Below are 24251 nucleotides of genomic sequence, written 5' to 3' on the forward strand. Positions count from 1 at the left end.
TGGTATGAGGGAAAGAAATGGCATGATTCCTGAAATTATTTTTTAAGTACTTTATCCAAGGAAACACAATGCAGCCAAGCAAATAGGGCAAAATCTTGATAATCACCGAATCTGAATTACAGGCCAAATCACTATCTTGTCACTGCCCACCTTGGATGGTCAGCACATGTTCACAGCTGTTGTTTTTCAAAGTGTCCTTTCCGATCAAGCTACCTGAGTCCCCTCAAGGAGAGAGATTTCTCGTCAGCCAAAATGACAGAGCTTCCTGTAGCGACTGTGCTATTGCAGCTTAGCTTGTTGTCACGGTGGTCTCTTACAGGCTAGCACTGAAATGTCCCCACAGCACAGCTGTACATAATCGTCAAAGACAGCAAGACCTAGGGGGAAGGGGCATAGCTGAACCCCTAAACACACAACACTCACTCAGAATGGCAGGATAAGAAACTATTGTTGTTTTATGTTGAATTTTTCTTTTCCCTTTTCTGGGAGCACGCAGAGAAGGCGCACAGACTGGAGGAAGTCAATAAACTTTTTTTCCCTGAACCTTTCAGGCCCTGACAATATGCTCAAACCTACCACTAGATCATTTTAGGGCACGGTCAAATGTTCTAAAGCAAAGATACAGAATATTGCACTTACAAAAGAGAAGATTGAGAGTTTTCAATTAATACTCACATAATCACAAGTATTTCAACCAACAAAAAATTATTACCCCCACTATCATGATCCCAATTCTACATTACAAATCCGGCTGTACTGGAGGATGTACACTGGTACAGATAGGAAATGGAAACAGAGAATCCAGGACGGATGAACCCCTCAGGACCAGCGGTGGGAGTGGCAATACAGGGAGGGCAGAGGGAAGGTGAGGGAGAAAGGGGGAACAGATTACAAGGATCTACATGTAACCTCCTCCCTGGGGGGTGGACAGCAGAGAAGTGAGGTAAGAGAGGTGTCAGATGGTATTAACATATGACAAAATAATTATAAATTATCAAGGGTTCATGGGGAAGGGGGGAGCGGGGAGGGAGGGGAAAAATGAGGAGCTGATATCAAGAGCTCAAGTAGAAAGCAAATGTTTTGAGAATGATGAGGGAAACAAATGTACAAAAGTGCTTGACACCATGGATGGACGGACGGGTTGTGATAAGAGTTGTACGAGTCCCAAATAAAATGATTTTTAAAAAAGCTTATTAAATTAAGAACTAAATGGGAACCTAAATTGCTGGGTAAACCTCTATCAAAAACACAATAAAATATTATTTAAGAAAAAAAATTAAGAACAGAAAATAATTCTTATGTCAAAAGATTGTAAGACATTGAGAAGTGCACCTTATGAGAGAGAGGGGGGGGAGGGAGGGAGACAGAGAGAAAGAGAAAGAGAGAGAGAGAGAGCGCCACTTTTGCTTAAATGACAGCGATTAATTACTATCAACTTGCTGGACACTCACTGCCATTGAACTGATCTGGACCCACAGTGACCAGACAGGGCAGGGTAGGACTGATCCTTGGAGTTTCTGAGGCTGTGCATATTTTTTCTCCCAGTTTTATTGGCACATAATCCACATCATACAATTTCATTCAATCACGTGAAACTAAATCTTTACTGGAGCAGACAGCCTCATCTAGTCTCACAATTAATAACCACCGTATATACTTGACTATAAGCTGACCCGAGTATCAGTCAAGGCGCCTAATTTTACCACAAAAACTCCATTAAAATGTGCTGGAAAACTCGGCTTATACATGAGTATATACGGTAACTGGATCAGTAAAGAGGATAGTAAAAGGGCATTTTCAACATTAAAAGATTTCCTGTGTATTTAGCCTTTATAAAGAATGTACTGGAACACCCTGTTTTAAAGATGAAGAGACAACCCTCTACTAAGACTTGGATGTTAGTTTGAGGAGACACCTCTGCTTCAACAGAAATTCTGGACTGTATGTTAGTGCAAAATAAAATGGCCAGCAATCTAGTGAGCCTTCTTTTTAAAACTGAATACCCAAACCCTCAGGATTCTACCCCCCCACCCCCAATGAAAAGGCTGTGGACAGCATACTTTACAAAACCCTCAGTTGAGGCCTTGATTCTGACCTACAGTGACCCCAGAGTGGGGGGTAGAAGTGCCCCATGGTTCCCAGTGCACAAATCCTTTCCCCGAGGAGCTGCTGGTGAGTGCCAACCACCACTTTTTGTGAGCAGCTTGTGCACTTAACCACTGTGTCACCAGACTCCTTTAACTGTCATAACCAAGGAGTATTTATTTTTGATTTCTCTTTATAACTCCGCCCCTGAATGCTTCAGCTGTGTTGGGAGACAGGCGAGGATCAATAAGCACGTGTTGGCTGCATGCAAAGTGACAGAGCCCAAGCAGCATGCCGACTGCAAGCACGTGCGGGGTTATTCTCACCTTTACCTGCTCTATAGGCCTTGGCTGGGTTCACAGGCATGGGCGTCATGGGTATTGGGTACAAAGGCTAGAGGGAATTAAAACATTAAAATATGATGGTTAGGCACTTATCACAATAAGAACCTATTTTATCACTCATGAAAAGTTAACTAGGCTTAGAGCAGCTTTTTTGAAAGTCATTAGAAAAACCAGTGAATAAAAAGCAAGCCCACAGGCAAGAACAACAACAGAAAGCCTAAATCAAATTTCTCACGTGGCCCTGACAGCCCTCTCGGGTTTAGGTCCTCATACTTTCAATACTCCTACCACGGCCCCCACCCTCTTCCTAACAGGACTCAGCCCGGTCTCAGCAGCTTGAATCTACAAGGTGCCGAGTGATCCTCACACCCAATGACTCACCTGCACGCCTGGGCTTACTGGGACCGGATACATCATATTTGGTGCAAAACAAACAGGTTGTGTATAGACTGGAGTTGGCTGCTGATGGCCCACCATGGATGGACTCGGTTGTGCTTGAGGCCGAGGTGAAGTTGGGGTTGTAGAAGGCTTTGGCTACAAAAGCAGAAACCGAATCCAACCACTGTAAGAGGAGATGTTTACTGCTACTGCTAAACTACTACTGCAGGTCAGCAGGCTTCCCCAACCCCCTTCCTCTTCATTTGCTTTTAAATGGTCTCTTTCAATGATAAGTGCTTATAGAAAGTAAATGTCCATGTTTCAAATAAAAGGAAAACTGCTTTGGCAGAAAATGAAAGAAAAACACTTCCAATTAATCAATAATACTATTAAAAATGGTGGTAGTAACTTAAGAAATAGAAGTGTTCAAAATAATCAAAACAGTAAATAAATATCTTCTTACAAATTCAAAAGAATGCTTACAAAAATGTGTCTAGGAATCTCAGAGTCCAGTCAAAGATTTGCCTAAGATCACATCTAGTTGATGTCAAACAAACATCTTCTCTATGGCTCAAAAATTACCACATAAGGGAAACACACATCATCAATAGCTGTTTCAGCATGCAACTACTTTTAAAAGGCAACTCTGAAAGATGGACACTACTAATAATCACCCGTGATTTCCCCCCTAGAGTCTTAAATTACCTCAAACAGAGTGACCAACCTACCTGAGAAAAGGACCGAGGATTGAACTCCTTTGCATTGGGGTTCAATGTGGATTTCCTAACTTGCCTAAACGAGAAAGAAACACACAGGGCAGTGATGTCTGTACAGGACTTGGGTCTCTCTCTCTAACACCCCCCACTCGATCCTTCCTTAAAAACAGCAAAGCCTTAGACCTATTAAAAATCATTTTAAAACATATACACACACAATGCACGCTTATCTCCTATTCTGATGAAGAAACTGGCTAGGAGGGTTTTTGTTCTGTTTTGTTTTTAAGACTACGATAAAGGATTGCTTCTGCTAGCCACAGCATACCTGGACGGAGTAAACCCAGAACAATCCTTCCTGCCAGCTCTGTAGTCCTTAGTGTCTGCGAATGTGACAGGGTGGTATGGGTATGCCCCATCTTGGGGAAAACCAAGCCTCTACTAAAATGCTTGCCTCAAACTAAGAAATGGCAGGAGTCTCAGCTTATAAGCAAGCTGCATGCCAAGAACTCAGCTGAGTTGTTTGGAAATCAGAACCCACAAAAAATTGTTGTTAGGTTCTGAGACTAGCCCACAAAAGTCCACTAAATCGCTAATATGCTGATGTACAGCATTAAGTTTATCTAACCAGTAATTAAAACAGCATTTCTAATAAAAGCCATTTTGAGTTTCCATAGAGACATCAGACATGTTTCTCTCTCCTGGGCAGTGGCAGTTCTAAATCTTTGCAGCACAGCAGGGTCCAGGAGGTCACGGCTCCAAAGCTTTAAGAGAACAAGCCTTTCTTAATTCCTGTCTGGCACTTTTACCTTGGGGGGTGGGGGTAGGGTAGTACAAAAGCAGGGCCCAAAGAGAAGAGAGTAGTGCAGTGACTCATTTACTTCTCATGCCACTTGCAAGGGCCACTTAAAAGGCAGTCCCAAGGGTCCAAACTGCTTCTTAGATTAGAAAGACCTGAACACATTAAAGGCATGACCAAAGTTCCCAGATGGAGCCTGCTATATCCCAGGTATACTCACTCTGCTGCGTCTTTCTTCTCTTCTTTGTCATCTTTCTCTGGTTTGCACCCCGGACTGGATGTCTGTACCCCCTGGGACGTGACCTCCGGCCCCCTCTTGTATTCAGAGTTGCTGAGAATCGAAGGGGATGCACTGGGGCTGCTGGGCTTGCTGCTGCCGCTGGTGCAGGTGCTGCTGCTGCTCTCAAGGAAGGACTCCTTAGTGCTGGGCTCAGTTTTGTCTTTGATGGTATCTCTTGATTTTTCTCCCTCTCTATTTTTGTTTAACAGCAGATCCACAGAATCAGAAGCAGAACTCGGCTGTAACTAAAGGAAATAACCACACTTTAATATTTGTAACAGTCTGTGCCGCCAAGTCGGTTCTGACTCATCGTGACCCTGTGTACAACAAAACCAAACACCTCCTCGTCCGGCACTGTCTTCACATTTGTTCCTATGTTTGCACCCACTGACGCACCCATTGCGTCACTCCCAATAACTCTAGTAATTAATTTTTTTATGAGCACCTACAACCAAAATAGTATTACTTGTAAGCATGGAATATATTGGACAATTTTCCCCCCTCATATTTCAAAATGTCTTTGTAAAGTAACAGCTAACAGAAAGTCTCCACTAGACAACCATAGCAATGTAAGCATTTGAATATCCTGGTTTCAAACAATAAATATTTACTGAGTGCCTATCACGTGTTAAGGAGGTGGTAGAATGGGCGATGCATTGGGCTAACGATAAGATAGAGAGGTTCAAACCGATCAGTTGCTCTGTGAGAGGAAGTTGAGCCAGTCTGCTCCCATAAAGATGTACAGCCTTAGAAACTGTAAAGATGTACAGTTTCACTTTGTCTGGCAGGGCGCTGTGAAGTTTTTTTCTGAGTAGCAGGGTTAGTACTTGTGCCTGCTGGGTATTCCTTCTCCCCACCTCCTAAAGCTTGCCTTCTAGATGAGCCCAGACCTTTGACAGCAACATGAGGTACATGCTATGACATCCCTGAGACGAGCCTTTGGGGGAAGGTGTTTAGAAAAGGGAGCAGTGCAAACTGAAGAGCATGTGTAAAGCTCCAAACGAAAGGGAGAAGATGGCTCCACCACGAAAGTGACAAGTTGGGTCAACTGACCAAGGGTGGGGGGGGGGGGGACGACCACGCGGCTGGGACACAGGCTCGGTGCAGGAGTCCGCAGGAGATGGCACACTCACTCACCGAAGTGGGAGATCTGAGTAGACACACAAGTCCATTAGGCCACCTGCAAACCTAGGTGAAAGAGGAAACCCTAAAAGCAAAGCCCTATCAGGAAGAGCAGCAGGCAAAGCAAGGGTGTGAGTTAAGAAAATACCTGCTGGCCTTTGTAAGTCTGCAGACCAGAAGACGTGCTGCCACTGGCTGAAGGCAATATGAAGATGCCGGACTCGACACAAGAAGAAAAACACCAAGGACAGTGGATGGACATGTCAAGAAAGGGAGAAAGAAACACCACTAACAGCACCAGCATGAGCGGCCATGAGCACATGGCAGCTACTGCGCAGAGTGGCGCAGCACACCCAGGAGAAGAAACCCTTGCAGGACATGGGACCCCAAAGGTTAAAGGACATTATGCCTCTTGCACCAAGGCAGGGAAGACCAAAACCAATGGCTTCACCACAGAGATCTTGGCATCAGGGGCCATGCATTGCCAACACTGCTAGAGGATCATCAAGTGCATAAAGGTATAAGCTGATAGGAGCATTTAATTGGACAGTTTCTTCCTGTGTGCACTACACTTCCCTGGGCTCACAACATCTCTACTAGAATTGATGCACATGTACTACACATTTCTGTGTGCCACAGACACCTGGTGTGCTACAGAAGACTTCTAGAATATTTACCAAAAGATTCTGAAAATGAAGGCAAAAAAAAAAAATCACATTCATTACTTGTGACAAACACATGAGTACCTACTAGTGGTCCACACAGTTCTAACTGGTTTACAGATGCAGGTGCTTAGTTGTCCCGTCAACCCTGTAAGATGTTGAGACCACTTTCACAAAAGGGGACACCGAGGCACAAGCTAGGTGGTTAAGCTACATCTCCCTCTCTGTTGTCTTACTAGACTGAAGGGAAACCTTAAGCTTCTTTGGTGACACTGAAAACAAGAAACAAATACCTATCAGCCCTGGACTGCCTATAGTTTGGCAGTAGTAATTACCACTATAAAGTGCAAACTCTGCCAGACCTTGTGTCAACAGCCCACAGGTCCTCAGAGAACATTCTGAAAGAGGTTCTACAATGATCTCGTTTTGGGGTGGGGAAAGTCAGCATCACGTCCCAAAGTCAGACATCTGTATAAGTGTGCAAGCCAAGTTCAAACCAACTCTATTTACCTCACATACCCTCACCACAGACAGGCCAGCAGGTCAAACTGCAGGCAGTTCTTGGACGCAAACTGCAGTGCCTGTGCATAGCAGGATTAGAGCTTACAGACAGTCTTTAAATAAACCACAGGGAACATGTCTCCCCACCTCAGTGAGAGACTAGAGTTTCTGAGTGCATGGTGCCTGGCACCTTGTGTATGTCATAAAGATGGAGCTGGAACGGTCGTGCACGTAGCATTGGCTAGCTCAGGCAGATGCACACAGATGGTCTGGCCTGGCCATCTACTGGCCATGTGACCCTGGGAAGGTATTTCATCCTTTCACGTTAGTTTCCTAATAGACACAACTGGGGATAATCACAGAACCTGCTTGAAAATGCTACTGGAGCAATGAAGGATTTACTATGTAAGTATTTAGAACAGTATCCACTACCCAGGAAAGAAAAATGTAAAGCTGGCACCATCCTTTACCTGAGGAGCTCATCTTCAACTACTCTCTCCCTCTTCTCCCCCTCCCCCTACACACACACACACACACACCCTTAACAACACATTTGATTCCTTAGACTTTAGTAATGAGTAGAAGTCTTAAAGAGAGAGCGTTTTAAACATTAAGGAAAGTTTGCAAAGCACTGTAGACCAATTACAATAACCAAAATGCCTCCTATTAAATGGAAAAGCCTTTAAAACTTATGGGCTCTAATAAAGATGGGCAGACAAACCAGCACTTTCTTTCAGGAGTGGGTCACCCCCTTCGAACTGCTGAAGATCAGCAAGCTCATCAGGAAGTGCAGCTTCAGACAGGTGTCCCATGGCCGTTGGCATGGCAAAGTGGCCATCCAGCAGATAAGACACTGAGCTAGCTTGAGGATTGGCATGTCATCGGTGGAGAAATAAAAGCCGAGAAAGAAACCCTCAAAAGAAACAGGAATTGATTTTCAAGAAGGGTGCAAAGGCAATCCGACAGGAAAGAACAGTCTTTTCCACAGAAGGGGAAACAACCAGATAGTCACACGAAGACGTTGGACCCCTGACATCTCACACCACATAAAAAAAATTAATTCAAAATGGAGTTCGTTTAACCTTGTTCGTAACTCTTGTAAGAAAACAGAAAATTTTCAGAATCATGAACCTCAGGGAATGGCTTCTTACTTGACACCAAACACCCAGGAATCAATAGAAAAAGTGCCCTTTAAAAAAAAAAAGTGCTTCCCAGGACACCATCAAGAATGTGAAAAAACAACCACAAAACAGGAGGAAAAAAATTACCCAAATGTCATATATCTAATAAGGGATTGGTATGTACACTGTAAGTACTAAAAACCCTTACTTTAGAAACAGAGACAAATCAAATTTTAGTATATGCTGCCGAAGCAAACACGAGACAAATCAAATTTTAAATGGGCAAAGGATTTGCATATACATGTCTCTAAGAAGATACAAAAATACCAGTAAGCACATTGAAAAGACGCTCAGTATCATCAGCCACCAGGGACATGCAAAGCCAAGCCGCAGTGAGATGCCATTTCACCTCCACTGACAAGCATGGTTATACTCACTCAGAGAGTCAGGCAATTACAAGTGTTTGCAAAGATGTGGAGAAATAAAAGCTACCACACGCTGATGGTGAGAGTATCAAATGGGACAGCCACTGTGGCAGTTCTGCAGAAGTCTAGACAGGGCGTTATTATGTGACCCAGAAAGTCTACTCCTATGTGTGTACCCAAGAGAAGTAAAAGCATGTGTCCCCACACAAAGATGTGGACACAAATAACCACAGCAGCGTGAGTCACAATAGCTGGAAAGTACCAAGCCCTAAATGTGCACCAATTCACAAACAGATAAATGAAATGTGGCATCACCCATACAGTGGAAAAGTATTTGGCAATAAAGCAAAGTACTAGTAGACACTAACAAGGATGATCCTTGAAAACACTGTGTTGAGTGACAGAAGCCAGTCACGAAATAGCACATATTGTGTGACTCTATTGATAAGAAATGTCCAGATAAAGGGCACCGACAGAAAGTCGACTAGTAGTTGGCCAGGCTAGGGATTGTTGGGGAGAAGGGAGGCGAGAGGAGAAATAATGAAGCACAGTCAAAGGGAGCAAGGTCTCTTTCTAGGGGGATGAAAATACTCTGAAATTGATAGTGACGGCTGCACAAGTCTGTGAGCATGCTAAAAACCAATAAAGAGTATTCTTTGAAGCTTACCAAGGAAGAACTGATCACAAGGATCTACATATAACCCCTTCCCAGGGGGAGGGACAACAGAAAAGTGGGTAAAGGGAGACACTGGTCAGTGTAAGACATAACAAAATAATAATTTATAAATTATCAAGGGTTCATGAGGGAGGGAGGGTGGGAAAGGGAGGGAAAAAATAAATGCGCTGACAACAAGGGGTCAAGTAGAAAGAACATGTTTTGAAAATGATGATGGCAACCAATGTACAAATGTGTTTGACACAATGGATGGGTGTACGGGTGGTGTTAAGAGCTGTATGAGTCCCCAATAAGATGATAAAAAATTAATAAAACTTCCCACGATGATAATAAATCCAGTACAAGTATACTCTCAGAGAGGATTTAATGTGAAAACAAAATAACTTGAAAACCCTAAAAAGTGCTGAGGGAAGAAAAAGAACTAAATAGATAAGAAGAATACCTACAGCATGGCAGCACATACACATTACAGGCCATCTACATGCATGGGAGACAAGAGAGCAACAGGCACAAAAGGATGCTGCTGCTGGAATGCTTGACTTGATAAACTGGGTGGTTAATAACATTCATTATTCTTTGTACTGTTCGTGTGTTGAATATCGCTTCAAAATTTAAATGAGCAACCATTATGAGTGTTGAGGCTGAAAAGAAAAGTAGACTCAAGTATGAAAATAGGTGAATTCTGAATGTTGCCATTCAGAATGAAGGCAGAAAGCTAGAAGACAGACTGGGAAAGGGTTGCCTTTGCTTTTGATTCATTCACCTTTGCTGTTCAGTTTCAAGCTGATTTTTGGAGTTTGTCTCAAAACCTAGCCTGGTATCACCAGTATCTTAAGAGTAAACAACTCACGAAAGAATGAAAGAGCTTCAAGGATAGATCCGTGCTCAGTTCCACAAAGATCTTAGTCCAGGCAAAGGATGGAGAAATGAGATTATAGAGGTGTCCATCCTAATCACTACCTTCGAGCTCTAAGAGCAAGCCCTAGATGATCTCAAACACCAGGTCCAAGCTCCCTCCCACCCGCCAACCAGGGGGAGATAACTTGGTCCTGCTCCACTATAATCCAGCTTCATGCAACCCAAAGAATCAGGTGAATGTTCAATGACCACTTACGGGTATGGCAGGAAGCTTTTGAATGTCAAGATTATCATCATCTTCGCTTGATACCTGTTACCATTCTAATGGAACGTCATGATCTTGCTTACCCGACTGAAAGCACAGGCAAAGTGTCCCATAAATGGGGTTCTATGTTTCTGAGTGACTGTTCAACACTCTTTTTAAAATAGGTAATATAAAAATCCTTAGTAGAGCTTAATTTCTTTTATAGTCATTAGTTCAATTATGACACTTACCCTAAAATCATTCTTAAATTTCTTTAAATCATCGATCTGTTTTCTGTGTTCAGAAACAATTGGTGAAATACCTGTAAAATTAAAAATTGTCAGATACAAACTTACTTCTAATCTTTTAGAGATAATTACTCTAACAATGAGTACAAGGAAAAGGAAGTGTTCTAAAACTGATGTGGTAATGATTGTACAACTCTTCTTGATACGATTCAACTAATGAATTATATATGTGGATGAAGTGCCAATATCTGTTTTTTAAAAAACTTAAAACTTTAAAGATGTTTTTAACATAAATCTCTACCTATGAAAATAGGTCTATTAAAAAGTAAAGACACTGTCAACATAGTAATTACAGATTTTGGCATTTGTCAAGCGATGCATTTGAGTATGCGCAGTAATTGAAAAAGTACAGACCAAACACTCCATCCAAGATTAGGCATACTACTTCTCAAATCTGAAATTAAGCCTACTGAGTTTTAAAGTTTCTAACCTTTATTTTCAGCTTTTGAAAAACTAGATGTTGCCTCACTGGGCTTGCTAATTTCTTTATTCCCTGCAGGGGAGTTCTGCCTCTGGTCTTGGAGCCTGGAATCTTTAGCTAAAAGATAAGAAAAAAATTCAATTCTAAGTCAGATAAAAGAGAAGTAAAAATGGAACAATACATTCAACAATTTTGGTTTCCTATCTTTTTGGAAATAAACCCATCTATGGAATAAGAGTCTGTTCTTCTTTGCAGGCATACGAAGCACGGTAGTTGTGCTGCTCAAACAACTCGTTTCACTTATGCAAAAAGTGACCACGTGCTCTGAAATAAGACAACACAGCACTGCCCAGACCTAAGCCCTTAGCACCGGCCCCTTCCCCACCTACAATGAGAGAGGGAGGCCTCCCTCCTGTACGCACCCTCAGTAGACGGGGTGACCGCTCTGTTGGATGCTGGGCTGGCAGGTGCAGGCGAGGCAGCGGGCACAGGCATGGTAACAGCGTCTGTCGGAATGATACCAGCTTGGGGAGAAGCAAGGACTGGCCCGCTGGGAGTATTTCCAATACTGCTCTGTCTAGGAGACCTGGGTCTGTGAGTTTTAGGGGATAACCTTGGAACTAGAACAGAGGGGAAAGTTAACCATTAAATTCTCTGCTCAAACATCCCTTCCTGAAAGCAGAGTGATATTCTCAAAAACCCAGCTGAGTAGGGCTCTTTGGACCCTCCTCAGTGACTCTCAACCCCACCAACCTGTCTGCCTCCCTAGAGTCTTAGGGACAGTGGTAAGAGCTGTCACGAGCACACATATCTGATGAACAGCAATTACTAATACCTGAGTACAACTGGGAATTCCTGAACTCTTAATTCTGAACGCCATGACCAGTCTGACAAGGAAAAGGCAGTATTACAAAAGCTGAGAAGGGGTGGCTGAGGCATGATGACGGCTACTTGTTAAGATAAGGTTAACATTCTCAAGTGCAGAGAGGAAGGGAGACGCAATTAGTAGGTACATATCTTCTGCTCCAAATACGAAGCGAAACCATCTTTCAACAGCGCATTTGTTGCTGTTGAGTTGGCCTGACACAACTAATCTCAAGTGTTCTTTCTCTCAGCATCAAGATCCAGGGCTTGGCAACGAAAGGAAGCAAGGTCTCAGTTTTGCCAGATGGGAAAGATGAGCCAAGCCAAGGTTCATTCATACTCTTCTTAAGTGATTGCTCTGCCTAGTCAGCTAGGTCTGGCGCCATGCTGACCACCAGTCTGCCCACTGCTGCAGGCCAGGCCGGTGTTGAGTCCACTTCTGTCAAGGGCTTCCTTTCTAGTGGTAGTCTCTGTGGAAGTCTAACAACGATGTCACGGCCTTCTTATTCCACTATAAATGCATGTGCAGAGCTTGGAATCAATCGTAAGAGAAAATGCTTCAGTTAAGCAGGTCTTTTATTTTGAAGTCATCAGGAGAAGCTGCTCTTCAACAGGCACCATTTTCCCAGTTAGTTCAGAGCTCTATCCTGTGATGCAGTGCTGGGCGGGCCAAGAACAACTCTGTTCTCCTCTCTGGCTCTATAATCATGTCATTACTCTCAAAATCCAGTTCCAGATCATCTGAGTACGTACTGTCAAGTGAGAAAAAGTACAGCTCAGGAAATAAAGGTTTTAAAATGTGATTTGGGGGGGTTGATCGGAGAACGCAGCTAAGCTAAGCAGCATGAGCCTCCTCAACAAGCCCAAGAGCGAGATGACCCTGGAGGAACTGCAAAAGCGGGAGGAGGAGGAGTTCAACACGGGGCCCCTCTCCGTGCTCACGCAGTCGGTCAAGAACAACACCCAAGTGCTCATCAACTGCCGCAACAAGAAGCTTCTGGGTCGGGTGAAGGCCTTTGACAGGCACTGCAACATGGTGCTGGAGAACGTGAAGGAGATGTGGACCGAGGTCCCCAAGAGCGGCAAGGGCAAGAAGAAGTCCAAGCCCGTCAACAAAGACCGCTACATGTTCCTGCGAGGCGACTCCGTCATCGTGGTGCTGCAGAACCCACTTATCGCTGGCAAATAGGGCCACACCGCCATGCCGGGAAGCCCTGCCCCGCATCTCCCGAAGAATAAATGCCCAGTGTTTGTTGTAAAAAAAAATAATAATAATAATAAAGTAAAGAAAATGTGATTTGGTTGTTAACATAAATGAAGACTACAGAAGAAAATGGCAAGGGCAGAGGAAATCGCAGTGCAATTATGCATGATATAATGCTGAGGAACCACATGTACTGACGGAAACCAGACACGCAGCAGAGCTAAGTTGTTTCTTTGCTTCCGTCTAAAGGTCTTTGTTTCGCTTCACGATCAGCCCTAAAACGAGCACCCTGCCTCTGGTTTCTGGCCCCAAGGGCGCTAAGCCTAGAAGAACAGGAATGTCTAGTAGCCAAGGCCTTAGCCTAACTGGACACTCTTGTGCGCAGATATTTTTCAGCTGCTGTTACTATATTCCTTTAACAAATTGTAGAAAACTTTGACTTCTGCTTTGGTGTGATGCAGAAGTGGAAAAGGTGACACTGAGAGGTACTACGGAAGCCCACTGCACTATAAGCATAGAAAGTATATTCATATTCACAACCACACAGAAATCTGGCCAGAAACCTATACAGCAGACCCAGGTAGGAATTCTTTTGCTGACTGGGAACATGGAAATTGCGAGTGACAGCATAATTTGCTCTATAACATGGTAAACGAACAATGGAGTACGCTCTCCAGGTCCTGGCTATCCCACCATTTGAACTGACTGGCCAACAACACCTCAGGCACCCTGCCTCTACTAGAGCTTGAGCTTAAACCTTGGACAAATGGGCCCGGGTCATTCTACCCCAAGCCAAGTATTACCTACCCCCACTGACCACTGCTGACCAGGTGCCCCCTGCGGGGCTGGTCCTCGCCACTGGAGGAGTAGCTGCTTCACTGGGCACGTTGTGGGGTACAAATTCTAGGCCACTGGAAATAGAACCCCTCCCAGCAGAAACTCTGTGATTTCGAGGGTGTCGCTGAGCCTTTGGGGACATCCTTGGAGGCCCTAAAAGAGGAACAGTGAACATGATATAAATGCAACAGTGTCCATCAGCAGGGAATTTCTAAAACACACACACACACACTCTCTCTCTCTCTCTCTCAACATTAGTTCAGTAACTCATGGATTAAAGAAAACAAAACAAAAAAATCCATTCATCTTTTTGTCCGTACTATTGTGTGGAATGCCACAGTTATAAACAAATTTTATCTCTCTTCATTTTTAAATAAAGGGAAGAATGAAGTTGGTGGCAATCAATCAAGTAATTCAAAGCCACATCCCTAAAAGACTTTATGGATTTGTTCATATTATTTGTACACATATAAAAATAAATATAGTAAAATATAAGAGCTATGATGATAGGATGGGGCTGTTTTTTGACTTTTAATTTCTTCAAATTTCCCACATTCAAAATTAAAAGAGGGGGGAAAAATGATACTTGATGAACGACTGTCAATCCTGACAAATATCTTTACTACTGAAACACCTATGTAAATACTCTTCTTAAATTCTTCAAAATCTTCAGAATATCTACTCCTGCTGCCTTGATGATCCAATGTATGACCCATGGCTTAGAGCAGCTCTCACCTGTAGGCAGTGCAGGCTGCATTGGAGTGTGTGACTTATGAACCCAGATAGTAGAGATCTGAGGTGGATATATGCACTGTATGAATTGCGTGAATTCTACAGCCTTCATTTTGTCACTCGGCAGTGAATTCTTTCTGAAGGAGCCCACAGTGTATTGGAACAAAGATGGAAACGGGACTGAATGGCTCTTGTCCCAGAAACTTGGCAGCAGCACTGGCTCTCAGCACCCAGAGAAAGCAAATTCTCCCTGTGACAGCCAGGGCTGCTCTCCTGCCTGCCACTGACTTCAGGCTAACCTGATCATGTATGGGGATGGATTCACTCATAGACATGATCTCAAAATAGATGCTAATTACATACGGTACATACTAATCTTCAACTGGAGAAGGGTGTCATAGCCAAGAAAGACAAGAATCGGGCACCTGCAGTTAAATATTGGCAGGTCTCAGAGATCCTTCAGGTTCTACTCCAGACCTCCACTATAAGGTGAATGACTATCAACTTAAAAGGTGACCTAGGATTTTTTTAGTTCCCCAGACCTAGACAGATTATGTCTACATTATACTGTGGTCTAATCTAGCAAGCCTGCAACGGCATTAAAAAAAAGTGGTCTGGGATGCAGCGAGAATGGCCAAAATGGGGCACAGAGACACGCGGAGCACATACACTGTTGGAGAAACGGTGGCAAGAGACTCGCTCCATGAAGATCAGAGCACCACAACATGGGGTCAATCTGTTTTGTCCTACCCAAATCCAATGGAAAGGGGCCAAGAATGTTTGATAACACAACTCCATGAATCATATATAACTTCAGCAAACACATTTCTTTAATATAAATGTTGATTAACACAAAATACAATCTCCTGAATTAAAACACTGCATTTAACTAATCATTTTGCTTCTGAAGACGACAATTCAAAAAGGACACCTTTAAATTCAAATCAGTAAAAAAGGAAAAACAAAACACACCATCTCTGAATAACGGTGGTTTACGGCTTTAAGTAAATGTCTGTGTGCACAAGCAGCCCTTTCATGCCCATATGGCACACACACTCCGTCCGATTCAAATAAGAGCCGAGATTTAGCAAGCATACCCCCATGGGGAAACATCACACATTCACAACTGCTGGCACTTCTGAGAAGGACACCAGCTTGAGCCTGAAGGAGACCTGTTGCTTCAGGCTAGACACCTCCGCCCAGGTCACCCTACCCCACCTCATCCCCTCCCCACCTAGGTGATAAGTTATTAGCAGACCACATGGTTTTCTCCAGGAAAGCGGTGTGTGCCAGAAAATTTTACTATCCCAATATAAGCTGTATGGACTGCAATTTTATCGTGTTATCAGATCAAAAGTTCAACATTAATATTCCACACTAATATCAAAAAAGCATTTAAAAAATAAAGCATTACCATACAGAAAATAGCCTTTTAAATTAGAATGTGCCCTGTCCACACCAACTCCGTGTATTTTAGTAGCAGGAATGGTGAGTTTAGTATCATATGCAGAATCAGAATAATAGGATTTTATTCTTATTTTTGGCAAGGGCAAGGGAAAAAAAACCCACCTGGATACAAGTTCATAGAAAGCACTTATTAATACCTTATCGTAGACCCAGGGCTCTCCCAGATGGCAGTAGCCTTCCCCTACAGAACACTGACAACTAACATCCTCAGTCCTCAAGACATTACAGTGGACTGGACTGCGATCTGAGGTGGAGGCTGCAGCCCCAACTCCCACTTGTGCTTTGGCAAAGGAGCTGTCCAGTGCCAAGTTCCTGAGGGAGTCTGAGGCTGCGGGAGGCAGCTCCTCCATCGCCCGGGGCTCACCAAGCGAGAAACAGCCCTGTGGGGCAGGCTTCCCAGAAAAAGTCCAGGAACAGGACCACCAGGCAGAGGCCCACCCTCCTCCCAACTCAAGACCATCATCGCTTCACTCAGCACTGATGACCCCTCTTCTATCAACAAATGGTGAACAGACATAGCTTTAGTCAACTAAAGTTAAAACACGGACATCATATAGGCTAATAAATAATGAAGAGGAAACTTTTGTAATTATAAACTCACATCGGAGCTAAACAAAGACAAACAGAAACATGAACAAATTGTGGAATTGTACCTTCTGAAGACATGCGTTTAGGCACAGTAGAGACAGGAGCTGGAGAACCATGAGCAGAGGGGTGAGACGGGGGTCTGGATGGCCGCGAGGGGGGCCTGGAGGGCGGCCGTGTAGGGGTGGCTGCCCGAGGTGGAAGAGAGTTGGGACCTGACTGGTAGCGAGAAGGTGGGCGAGAGGAAGGAGATGGGCAAGGCGATGGCCAGGGAACACCTGACAGAACAAATGATATGAAGGAAAGTATAAAAACTAAAGAAAAAAATGAGGGAAAAAAGTAAACAGAAAAAAAAGTAAAATGACAAAAATGATTTCTTGTACATTTTAACCCTTTGAGGACAGTCATTTGATTTGTGCTATGTTTTAGCATAACTTAACTGACATAAATTCACATTTTACGTTAACCTCCTTAAAGTTAAGTCTGTTGAAATGAACACACGTTCCCAAAGGGTTAATCAGGATCTACAAACACTAGTGGAGGCAGCAGTTCAGACTTTGCCTGTTCTCCTGGGGCTGGAGCTTTCTCTCAGGAGTCTTTCATGCACGTGGGGACTTCCCACAATAAACCAAAAGGACCTGGCTTTATCTGCTCTGCTATAGTAGCTTTAACTTTTGGAATATAGTAAGCCATGGCGATTGTATCCAGTTGCAAACACCGTGGTCTGTGCTTTTCACCTTGTTTCCACAGACTACCCACTAGGCAAGTCCTACCGTAGGAGAAGCAGAAACACAGGAATGGCAGCGGCTACCACTCACTCAACTCACTCACTGCCTTTTCAGAAACACAGTCTTATTAAACTGGAAAAGCAAAGGGCATCCTTGGCATAATGTATCTCATTACAGGCTTATTTCAGAGACTGCTTAAGAAATAATGTGATTACAGAGCAGTCACCCCACGTTGGGAAAAGGGCAGAACAGCTAACAGTGACAACACCTACCTACCACTTACCTGGGTCTGGGGGTGAGTCTAGGGCTCCTCTCCACAAGTCCACACACTGGAGTATCTATCATCCACTTCCCAGACTCCTTCTTAAATATTTGGTTTTGTATTTACTTTGAAAAGTTGGTTCTTGAACAACTAAAACTCTTTATTTTGTGAGCAAAGAATTCTCATCCCCAAATACTATGTCTAGAAAATACTCAAGTGTGGGTGTTTGGAGAGGAATTCTGGAGAAAAGGCTCGATGAAATTGTAAACTTAGTGTTCTCTATTTGTTTCCAGCTTTTCAAATTGAAGTAGTTAAAACAGAATGTCCATTCTCGTCTGGATGTGGGTAAACATGCTCTGATAGCTGTTAGTGATCACCACATTGTCCCACTACCCATGGGCCTGAGGTCCAAGATCCCTGGGCTCGAATTGTAAAATCCTATGACCTATAGTTAACCTAGGGTTTATGTCTATCTACTAATGACAGATACCTCTTTTAAGTAAGTGGCTAAGTTGAACAGCCACCCTTAGACTAATAGTTATTTTTGTTGAGCTTATTTCTCTCTTCTTCACACAACCCTTGATCAAGTCTTGTATTGCAAGTTAACTCAGATCCTTTCTTGAAGTAAAAAGAAACAGTAGCTAATGAAAATCTGTATGAATCACCAAGCACCTCCACATTAAGTGAGGCTCTTCCATAAAAACAAAGGCTAAATGCTTTGATTATCCAAAACGAGCAACCACTTTAATATAAGGTAAATAGTTACACCAAGTACGTTATCTTTGGGTTACATGTAGCACTTGTTTTTAACACATAACTATTTCTTCATGCTATGTACTGTACATTCAGTGACTTGCACAACATTCTGATATTCACAAAAGCAAATCTGAATTCATTTTAATGTGAAAGCTACTCCACAGAAACCACTCTTTAAGTATTTAGAAAATGATATACTTGATCGATGACATTGACAAATTTGGCTAAAATACTTGCCTCCATTAACTACTCTTTGGTCTGAACCAGAATTCGGGTTGAAATCTGAAGTGTGTGAGGTGGCTCTCGATGGCATGGAGGCCGATCCTTGCTGGCCCATCCTTGGTGAATTCTGTCTCCCACTTCCCCAGGATATGACTTCTCTGTTTCTTTGTCCAGGAGGAATGTATTTATTTTCCCTGAAAATGAGAGAGCCTCTCAATCATTTTATACTCATAGACAACATACTGGGAAGTGATTCAGACAGAAGGGCCGGCCTGCCCTAAAACCTTCCAAACTGGACCTGACCCCCTCCTTCTCCCCCAGACCCATCGGACATCCATGCTGACCCAGTCTCTCTTGCTTCTCACATCCTCCCGCCACCCCAGTACAAAGTTGAGTTGATATCTCTATTCATTCTCATACCACTATGGCTCATTCTAGCATATGTCTTCTTGAAACTTTCTTCTTTCTTGGCTTTCTTCTCTGAGATCTCAGCTCTCGTCTTTTGCCGTCTGCATATGGCTTCACGCTCAGCAATGCTGATAAACCCCATATTTGCACATCAGTCAGTGAGTCTCAACAGTTCACCTGACACTTGAACTCAAATGACCAAACTCCCCCACCTGCCAGTTCGGGTAGACAGGATGCATTTCCTGCTCTGACAGGCAGGTGAGAGGGGTTTCTCACATGTGCATGTTTAAATAAATGCGAGGCTGAGTCTGTAGGATGGTCAAATCGGCTCTGTCCTTGGTCTGGTCACTGTCAGTCTGCTAAGCTTTTCCAGCATCATCCCAGGCCCAGGTGGTCACCAAGTTCTCACACTGGAACTATTTCAATGTCCTAACTAGCATGCTTCAGCTTGGCCTTTCCACCCTAAGGTTCTTTCATGCCACCCCTGCCCCAAGGTACCACCTTTTAAAACTCCAGCATGCAAAATCCTTCTGGTTGGCCCAGCCCATTTCCCAGCCTCAGGTCCTATCACCAGCTGTCAGCACTGTAACTTCAACCTGCACCAGGACAATGACCCTCTCAGAACACCCTGTCATAGCACCACCCCTCTGGGAGGCTTTCTCAGAACTCTCAGGCTACGTCCGTGGCGCTTGCTTGGAATGTTTAGACCTTTGAGCAGGGCAATTCCATTATGTGCGTGCTCCCCCTATGTCCAGCAGTTAGCTATTCTTTAAACACCAGCTGTGAGGCCCTGATTTGAATTTCCTTCTATACCCAACACTTAGCTCCATAGAGCTGACTCTTAAGGACTATTTTCTGTGATTACCACAATCCTCTAGCTAACAGAATCCTAAAGCAGGTCTGTCTGCATTCTCTAGCGGCTAGAGTCTAGCCAAACTATTTCACCAGAGGAGGAGGAGATCGCTTCCTTCAGCACACCTTCCCACACAGAGCTGGTGTTGTGGATCCAAAAGGCGGCACAGAGATTTCCTTTAAGTACCTGGTGTTCATGCTGTGCCCCTCTCGTTCACTGGAATTTCTCTGAACAGCTGTGTATTTTTCTTCCTCACTCCTGTCGTCATTTTCCAGGGCCACCCGAGCTTTGTACTGTGCACTTGATTCGATTTCTTCTGCTAACTGGTTTGCCCTTGCTTCTCGTTTTAAAAATTCTTCAGAGTTATCTCTTTCCAAGGGCACCCTGAGACAGGAGGAGGAAAAAGGGGGTATTCACGGTTCATCTGCCACTATATCATCTACCACTATATCAAAGACGAGAGTGTGCAACACCAGTCAAGCTATAGGAATTAGGGTGATCTATTCATTTGCTTATTAATCAAGATTTAAGATTTAATTTGTTCTGTTATCTTTCCTTGGAACAGTATGACATTTTTAAAAAGTGGTTAAATTTACCAGTCCCCCATAACCTGCTATATATACCCCTCAAAGTTATGTTTTTGAAACTTCAATTAAAAACAAAAATTTAGTTAGAGCCTAGCATTAAGATATAGTCAAACTACATCTGTTCTAATGGTAATTACTCACCCTACATACTAACAAACTAACTCTTTCATATAATTTGTCTGGTTTAAAACCAAAGTGATACACTCATTCAATATTATAATTTAAGTTAATGAAAAATCAAACACAAATGCCCTAAAACAAAAGCAAACTTTAAAAACTTACGTATACGAAGATAAACTGCTATCATACGTAGACACTACACCGTAATTTTCTTCATTATATCGAAACATATCATTGGGGTCCCATCCATTAGACTAGAAGAAAATGAAGCTCAGTTTTTCAAAAAGACAAAGTACTTGTCCCCTTTAATTGAGTTACACATCAATACCATACTATCAATTTTTAACATACTATACCAGACACAGTTAAACGTTTTTTTAATAGGCAAGAACTTCAACATGTTTTAAGGGCAAGCTTTTCATATTTCACCAGACCCTACAGGTTGATACCTAACTACACAAAACAATGAAGTGGAGGGCATTCTAATTGCTACACCAAACAGGCTCCTGTAGATAGGAGTTTTCTCCTCCTTCTACCAGCTTCCCTGTGTTGAGATCACTGGCTCATCAGGTCAGTTGATGGCCAGAAACAAAGACCAGTGTTTGGGGAGGAGGAGCATGGGGGACACAAAGGCTTCGCTGCTGTGTCCCCACAATACCTGATCCCCACTCTCCTCCCCTTTCTGCTGGGAAGGCAGCATGGCAACACTGGATGAAGGCACACCAGCTGGGTCTCAGACCTGGTTCTGTTTCTAGCAGTTGTGGGGTCACAGAAATCCAGGCCTCACTATATTAACTCCATAGGTCTGTGGTCCTACAAGGAATGGCAGAACACCACTACACTCCAAAGCTAGATGGCGATCTACATGTTAGAATTCACCCATCTGGGGTAGAAGGGAACATTAGGGCCTAGCAATCATTCCTCTCTGATCCTCCAACACCCAAGCCTGACAGTGGGAAGGGCCAAGCATATTTGACACTGTCCTGTCATCTGAGTGTGGTCCAGGCAACATCAGCTCGAAAGCCTAAACTTGGCCCTCCTTGCTACTCCACTAAGATCAGGTGGTGAAGTCAGGAAAGCCATTGGTGCGCATGGACAGGGAGTCACAACTACTTAAGAGGGTTTTACAGTTCCCTATCACAAGTTCCATTTTAAAAACCAAACCACATAGAAAGACGTCCAACAAAAAGCAAAAATCTTCCAACCAGTGTATGTAGATGACTGTTACTGACAGCTCTCGGACTTAATTCCAGATGGCTTCTATGCATATGTAAGTATAATCAGCAGTTTTAAGATCTCATTGCTTTGTACTGGCTTTCTAATATATCTTGGGAACCTTTCCACAACGACATGCTGGTCTTCTTCACAGGTAAGTAGGAACTCAACTGTACAGCGGCACCATAAACCTATTTAACTGATGCTCTGCTGGTGGACTTTTATTATGTTTTCAATTCTTCCCTATTAGATACAGCAATGTCATGAACCCTCCCATTAGGTGTCCATGGAAATGTCTTTCACAGGATGAGGGCTAATGTATTCCCAGTATTAGACCTGGACAAACAACAAGCAATGCCTTCAACATCCCACTCAGATTTGTCACACAGGTTTCTCTGTTACCCTCAAACAGTCTTTAACCAACTCAAATTCTGCTGCCTAAACACTCATTTTTGGCAAGCACTTCTGCTTTATTCACATTGCTACATTAAAACCACAGGATTATAAGGATAGTCCCTTTATCAAATGCTTGATTTATACATAGTACGTGCTATGGGAAAAGCTGGAATATGTGACAACAAGCTTACTTTAGATCTCAATTTTAAGACCAAGGAACTTATTTATTGCTTTCATTCAAATGTGAGCAAACTACAGTTTCTTACTTAGGAGTACTCTTCCTCAACAAGAGGCCTAGAATGTCCCAGTTTGACCTCAACTCCAGGGAGACCACAGAATTCACTCGACACTCCCTTGCTTAGGCTGTGGTACTCTGCAGAATACTATGGACAATACTCTCAAAACTGCTCCTCACTCTCCAATTTAAATGTACAAGTTGCTCACTGTGTATTTATTTTAATCATAAAAAGAACCAATTAAGGCATAACCAGGATAATTGACAACATTCCCATTTAACCCCTGCAAGAACATTCTTAATTTACTGCCTGGGGAGAGTAGTGAAATATTTATTTACACATTCAAACTGCTGCTCTAAGTACAGTTAACTAAAATAAGAAACACATAAAACATATCCTTCAATACAAATCATGAGACGGGAAGCCCTGTGCCCAAAGCTAGCTTGCAGAGCCAGACTTACCACGTCGTTCTCCAGAGCCTCCAGCTCCTCGGCAGTGGTGGCGAGTTCACCGGCATCCCATGGCTCCAGGTCCTTTTCCTTGTGTTCTCCGTTCACTTTAGCACTGAGAGCAGAGTCGGTAAAAGCATCTGCAAAGGGCAGTTTCAGATGAAAGATTGTACAACCACACAAATGGCTACACGAACACACATGGGAATTGTCAACAGTCAGGAGTTCTCTTCCCAAAGAATTTTAAGCCACATGAAACAAATTTTAATGTAGTTACATCAAATCCTACTAAAAATAATTACTTTGTTTCAGAAAGTGACCCAGAAAAGTGCTCTCAGTCCATCCAAACAACACGAACTCCATTTAATGGACCCACTGATCACCTAGACCTGCAGCTAAACCTGGAGACTCTTTAGCTTTTGCACACCCAAGTCCATTTGCAATGGTCAATGTCCCACTTTCCCTACAGCCACTCTGCTACCTACAAAACTCAGGTCTACAGCGCCAGCCAGCTCAGACAGTTCAGGGGCACACCTCCCCATGCCCACTCTTCTCACTCCTTTATGGCCTCACCTCCTCGGCTGTCACTTAAGAGTTGTTCAACTGACGGCTGACATTATTAGTTAGGGCTTTAGGAGCCACTTAAATTAAGGTCCACTAGTGAGAAAAGGCTTTGCCGATACAGGCCTGCAGTTTGAAGGGCCAGATCACCAGGACAGCACCTCCCACAGACTGGGGAACTAGTCTGCTGCCCTGGTTCTCATGGGAGTCCTGGTCCCCCACCACTGTGTGCTTCTCCTTGCTGCAAAGCTGCCACCAGCAAGGAGGGAAGGAACAATCAACAGCCTCGCCAGTTCCCCTAAAAAAAGCTCCAGCGGGACTTTTGATCTGGCACTGCTTCTTCAAGGGTAAGTCAGAAAGTATTGCTATAACAACATGCATTGAAATATATGTTTATCGAGATGGGAAGCTGTTATTTCTCCACAGAGCCTCCATCTAGCTCTATACACTTCTGGAGGCCTTGTTTCCTCCTCTCTAACCCTTCACCAAAGAATTCTGTGCTCTTTACACATCATAAGGTTTTGACATCCATGAGGAACTAAAAGTGTGCTCACTTGCAGAATTCGTTGAGATTTAAAAACAAAAAGAAGCCTGAAGCAACAAGATCAGGGTTTTAAAGATTTCTAATAAAATTCTAGCAGGGCAGCCTTTGCTACCCTGAAAAAATGAGAAGGTATATTATGATGAAAACAAACTCCTCAGCTAAACATTCTCAGCCTTTTCTTCATAATGTAGTTTTAAATTTCCCTCAAACTTCTTAACGAACCCCCATGGTTGTCCCATGAATTTTTCTTTTGGGTGGGGGGGGGGGGAGAGGAGACACACCCTATCA

The 24251-nt window shown here is 43.4% G+C and overlaps 1 protein-coding gene and 1 pseudogene across 8 annotated transcripts in view; one reads left to right on the forward strand and one right to left on the reverse strand.

Annotated features, from left to right (window-relative positions):
- The window catches only part of ATXN2 (ataxin 2), a 102696-nt gene that overhangs the window by 22028 nt on the left and 56417 nt on the right, over window positions 1-24251 (reverse strand). For 5 of the 8 annotated variants that reach the window (XM_075533853.1, XM_075533849.1, XM_075533856.1 and 2 more), the window contains exons 6-18: window positions 22871-22998; window positions 20725-20816; window positions 20042-20239; window positions 18610-18788; window positions 16695-16904; window positions 13813-13995; window positions 11360-11557; window positions 10947-11054; window positions 10460-10530; window positions 4540-4844; window positions 3536-3599; window positions 2811-2963; window positions 2412-2478 (exon numbers count right to left, since the gene is read on the reverse strand). In XM_075533853.1, coding sequence (XP_075389968.1) covers window positions 2412-2478; window positions 2811-2963; window positions 3536-3599; window positions 4540-4844; window positions 10460-10530; window positions 10947-11054; window positions 11360-11557; window positions 13813-13995; window positions 16695-16904; window positions 18610-18788; window positions 20042-20239; window positions 20725-20816; window positions 22871-22998 — 1956 coding nt within the window. The remainder of the gene's footprint in view (window positions 1-2411; window positions 2479-2810; window positions 2964-3535; window positions 3600-4539; window positions 4845-10459; window positions 10531-10946; window positions 11055-11359; window positions 11558-13812; window positions 13996-16694; window positions 16905-18609; window positions 18789-20041; window positions 20240-20724; window positions 20817-22870; window positions 22999-24251) is intronic. The other 3 variants (XM_075533854.1, XM_075533852.1, XM_075533850.1) reach the window with 1 other exon arrangement.
- On the forward strand, window positions 12646-12990 carry LOC142428937 (small nuclear ribonucleoprotein Sm D2 pseudogene; annotated as a pseudogene).

Source organism: Tenrec ecaudatus, chromosome 16 (assembly GCF_050624435.1).
Source record: "Tenrec ecaudatus isolate mTenEca1 chromosome 16, mTenEca1.hap1, whole genome shotgun sequence".
NCBI classification, from domain to species: domain Eukaryota; kingdom Metazoa; phylum Chordata; class Mammalia; order Afrosoricida; family Tenrecidae; genus Tenrec; species Tenrec ecaudatus.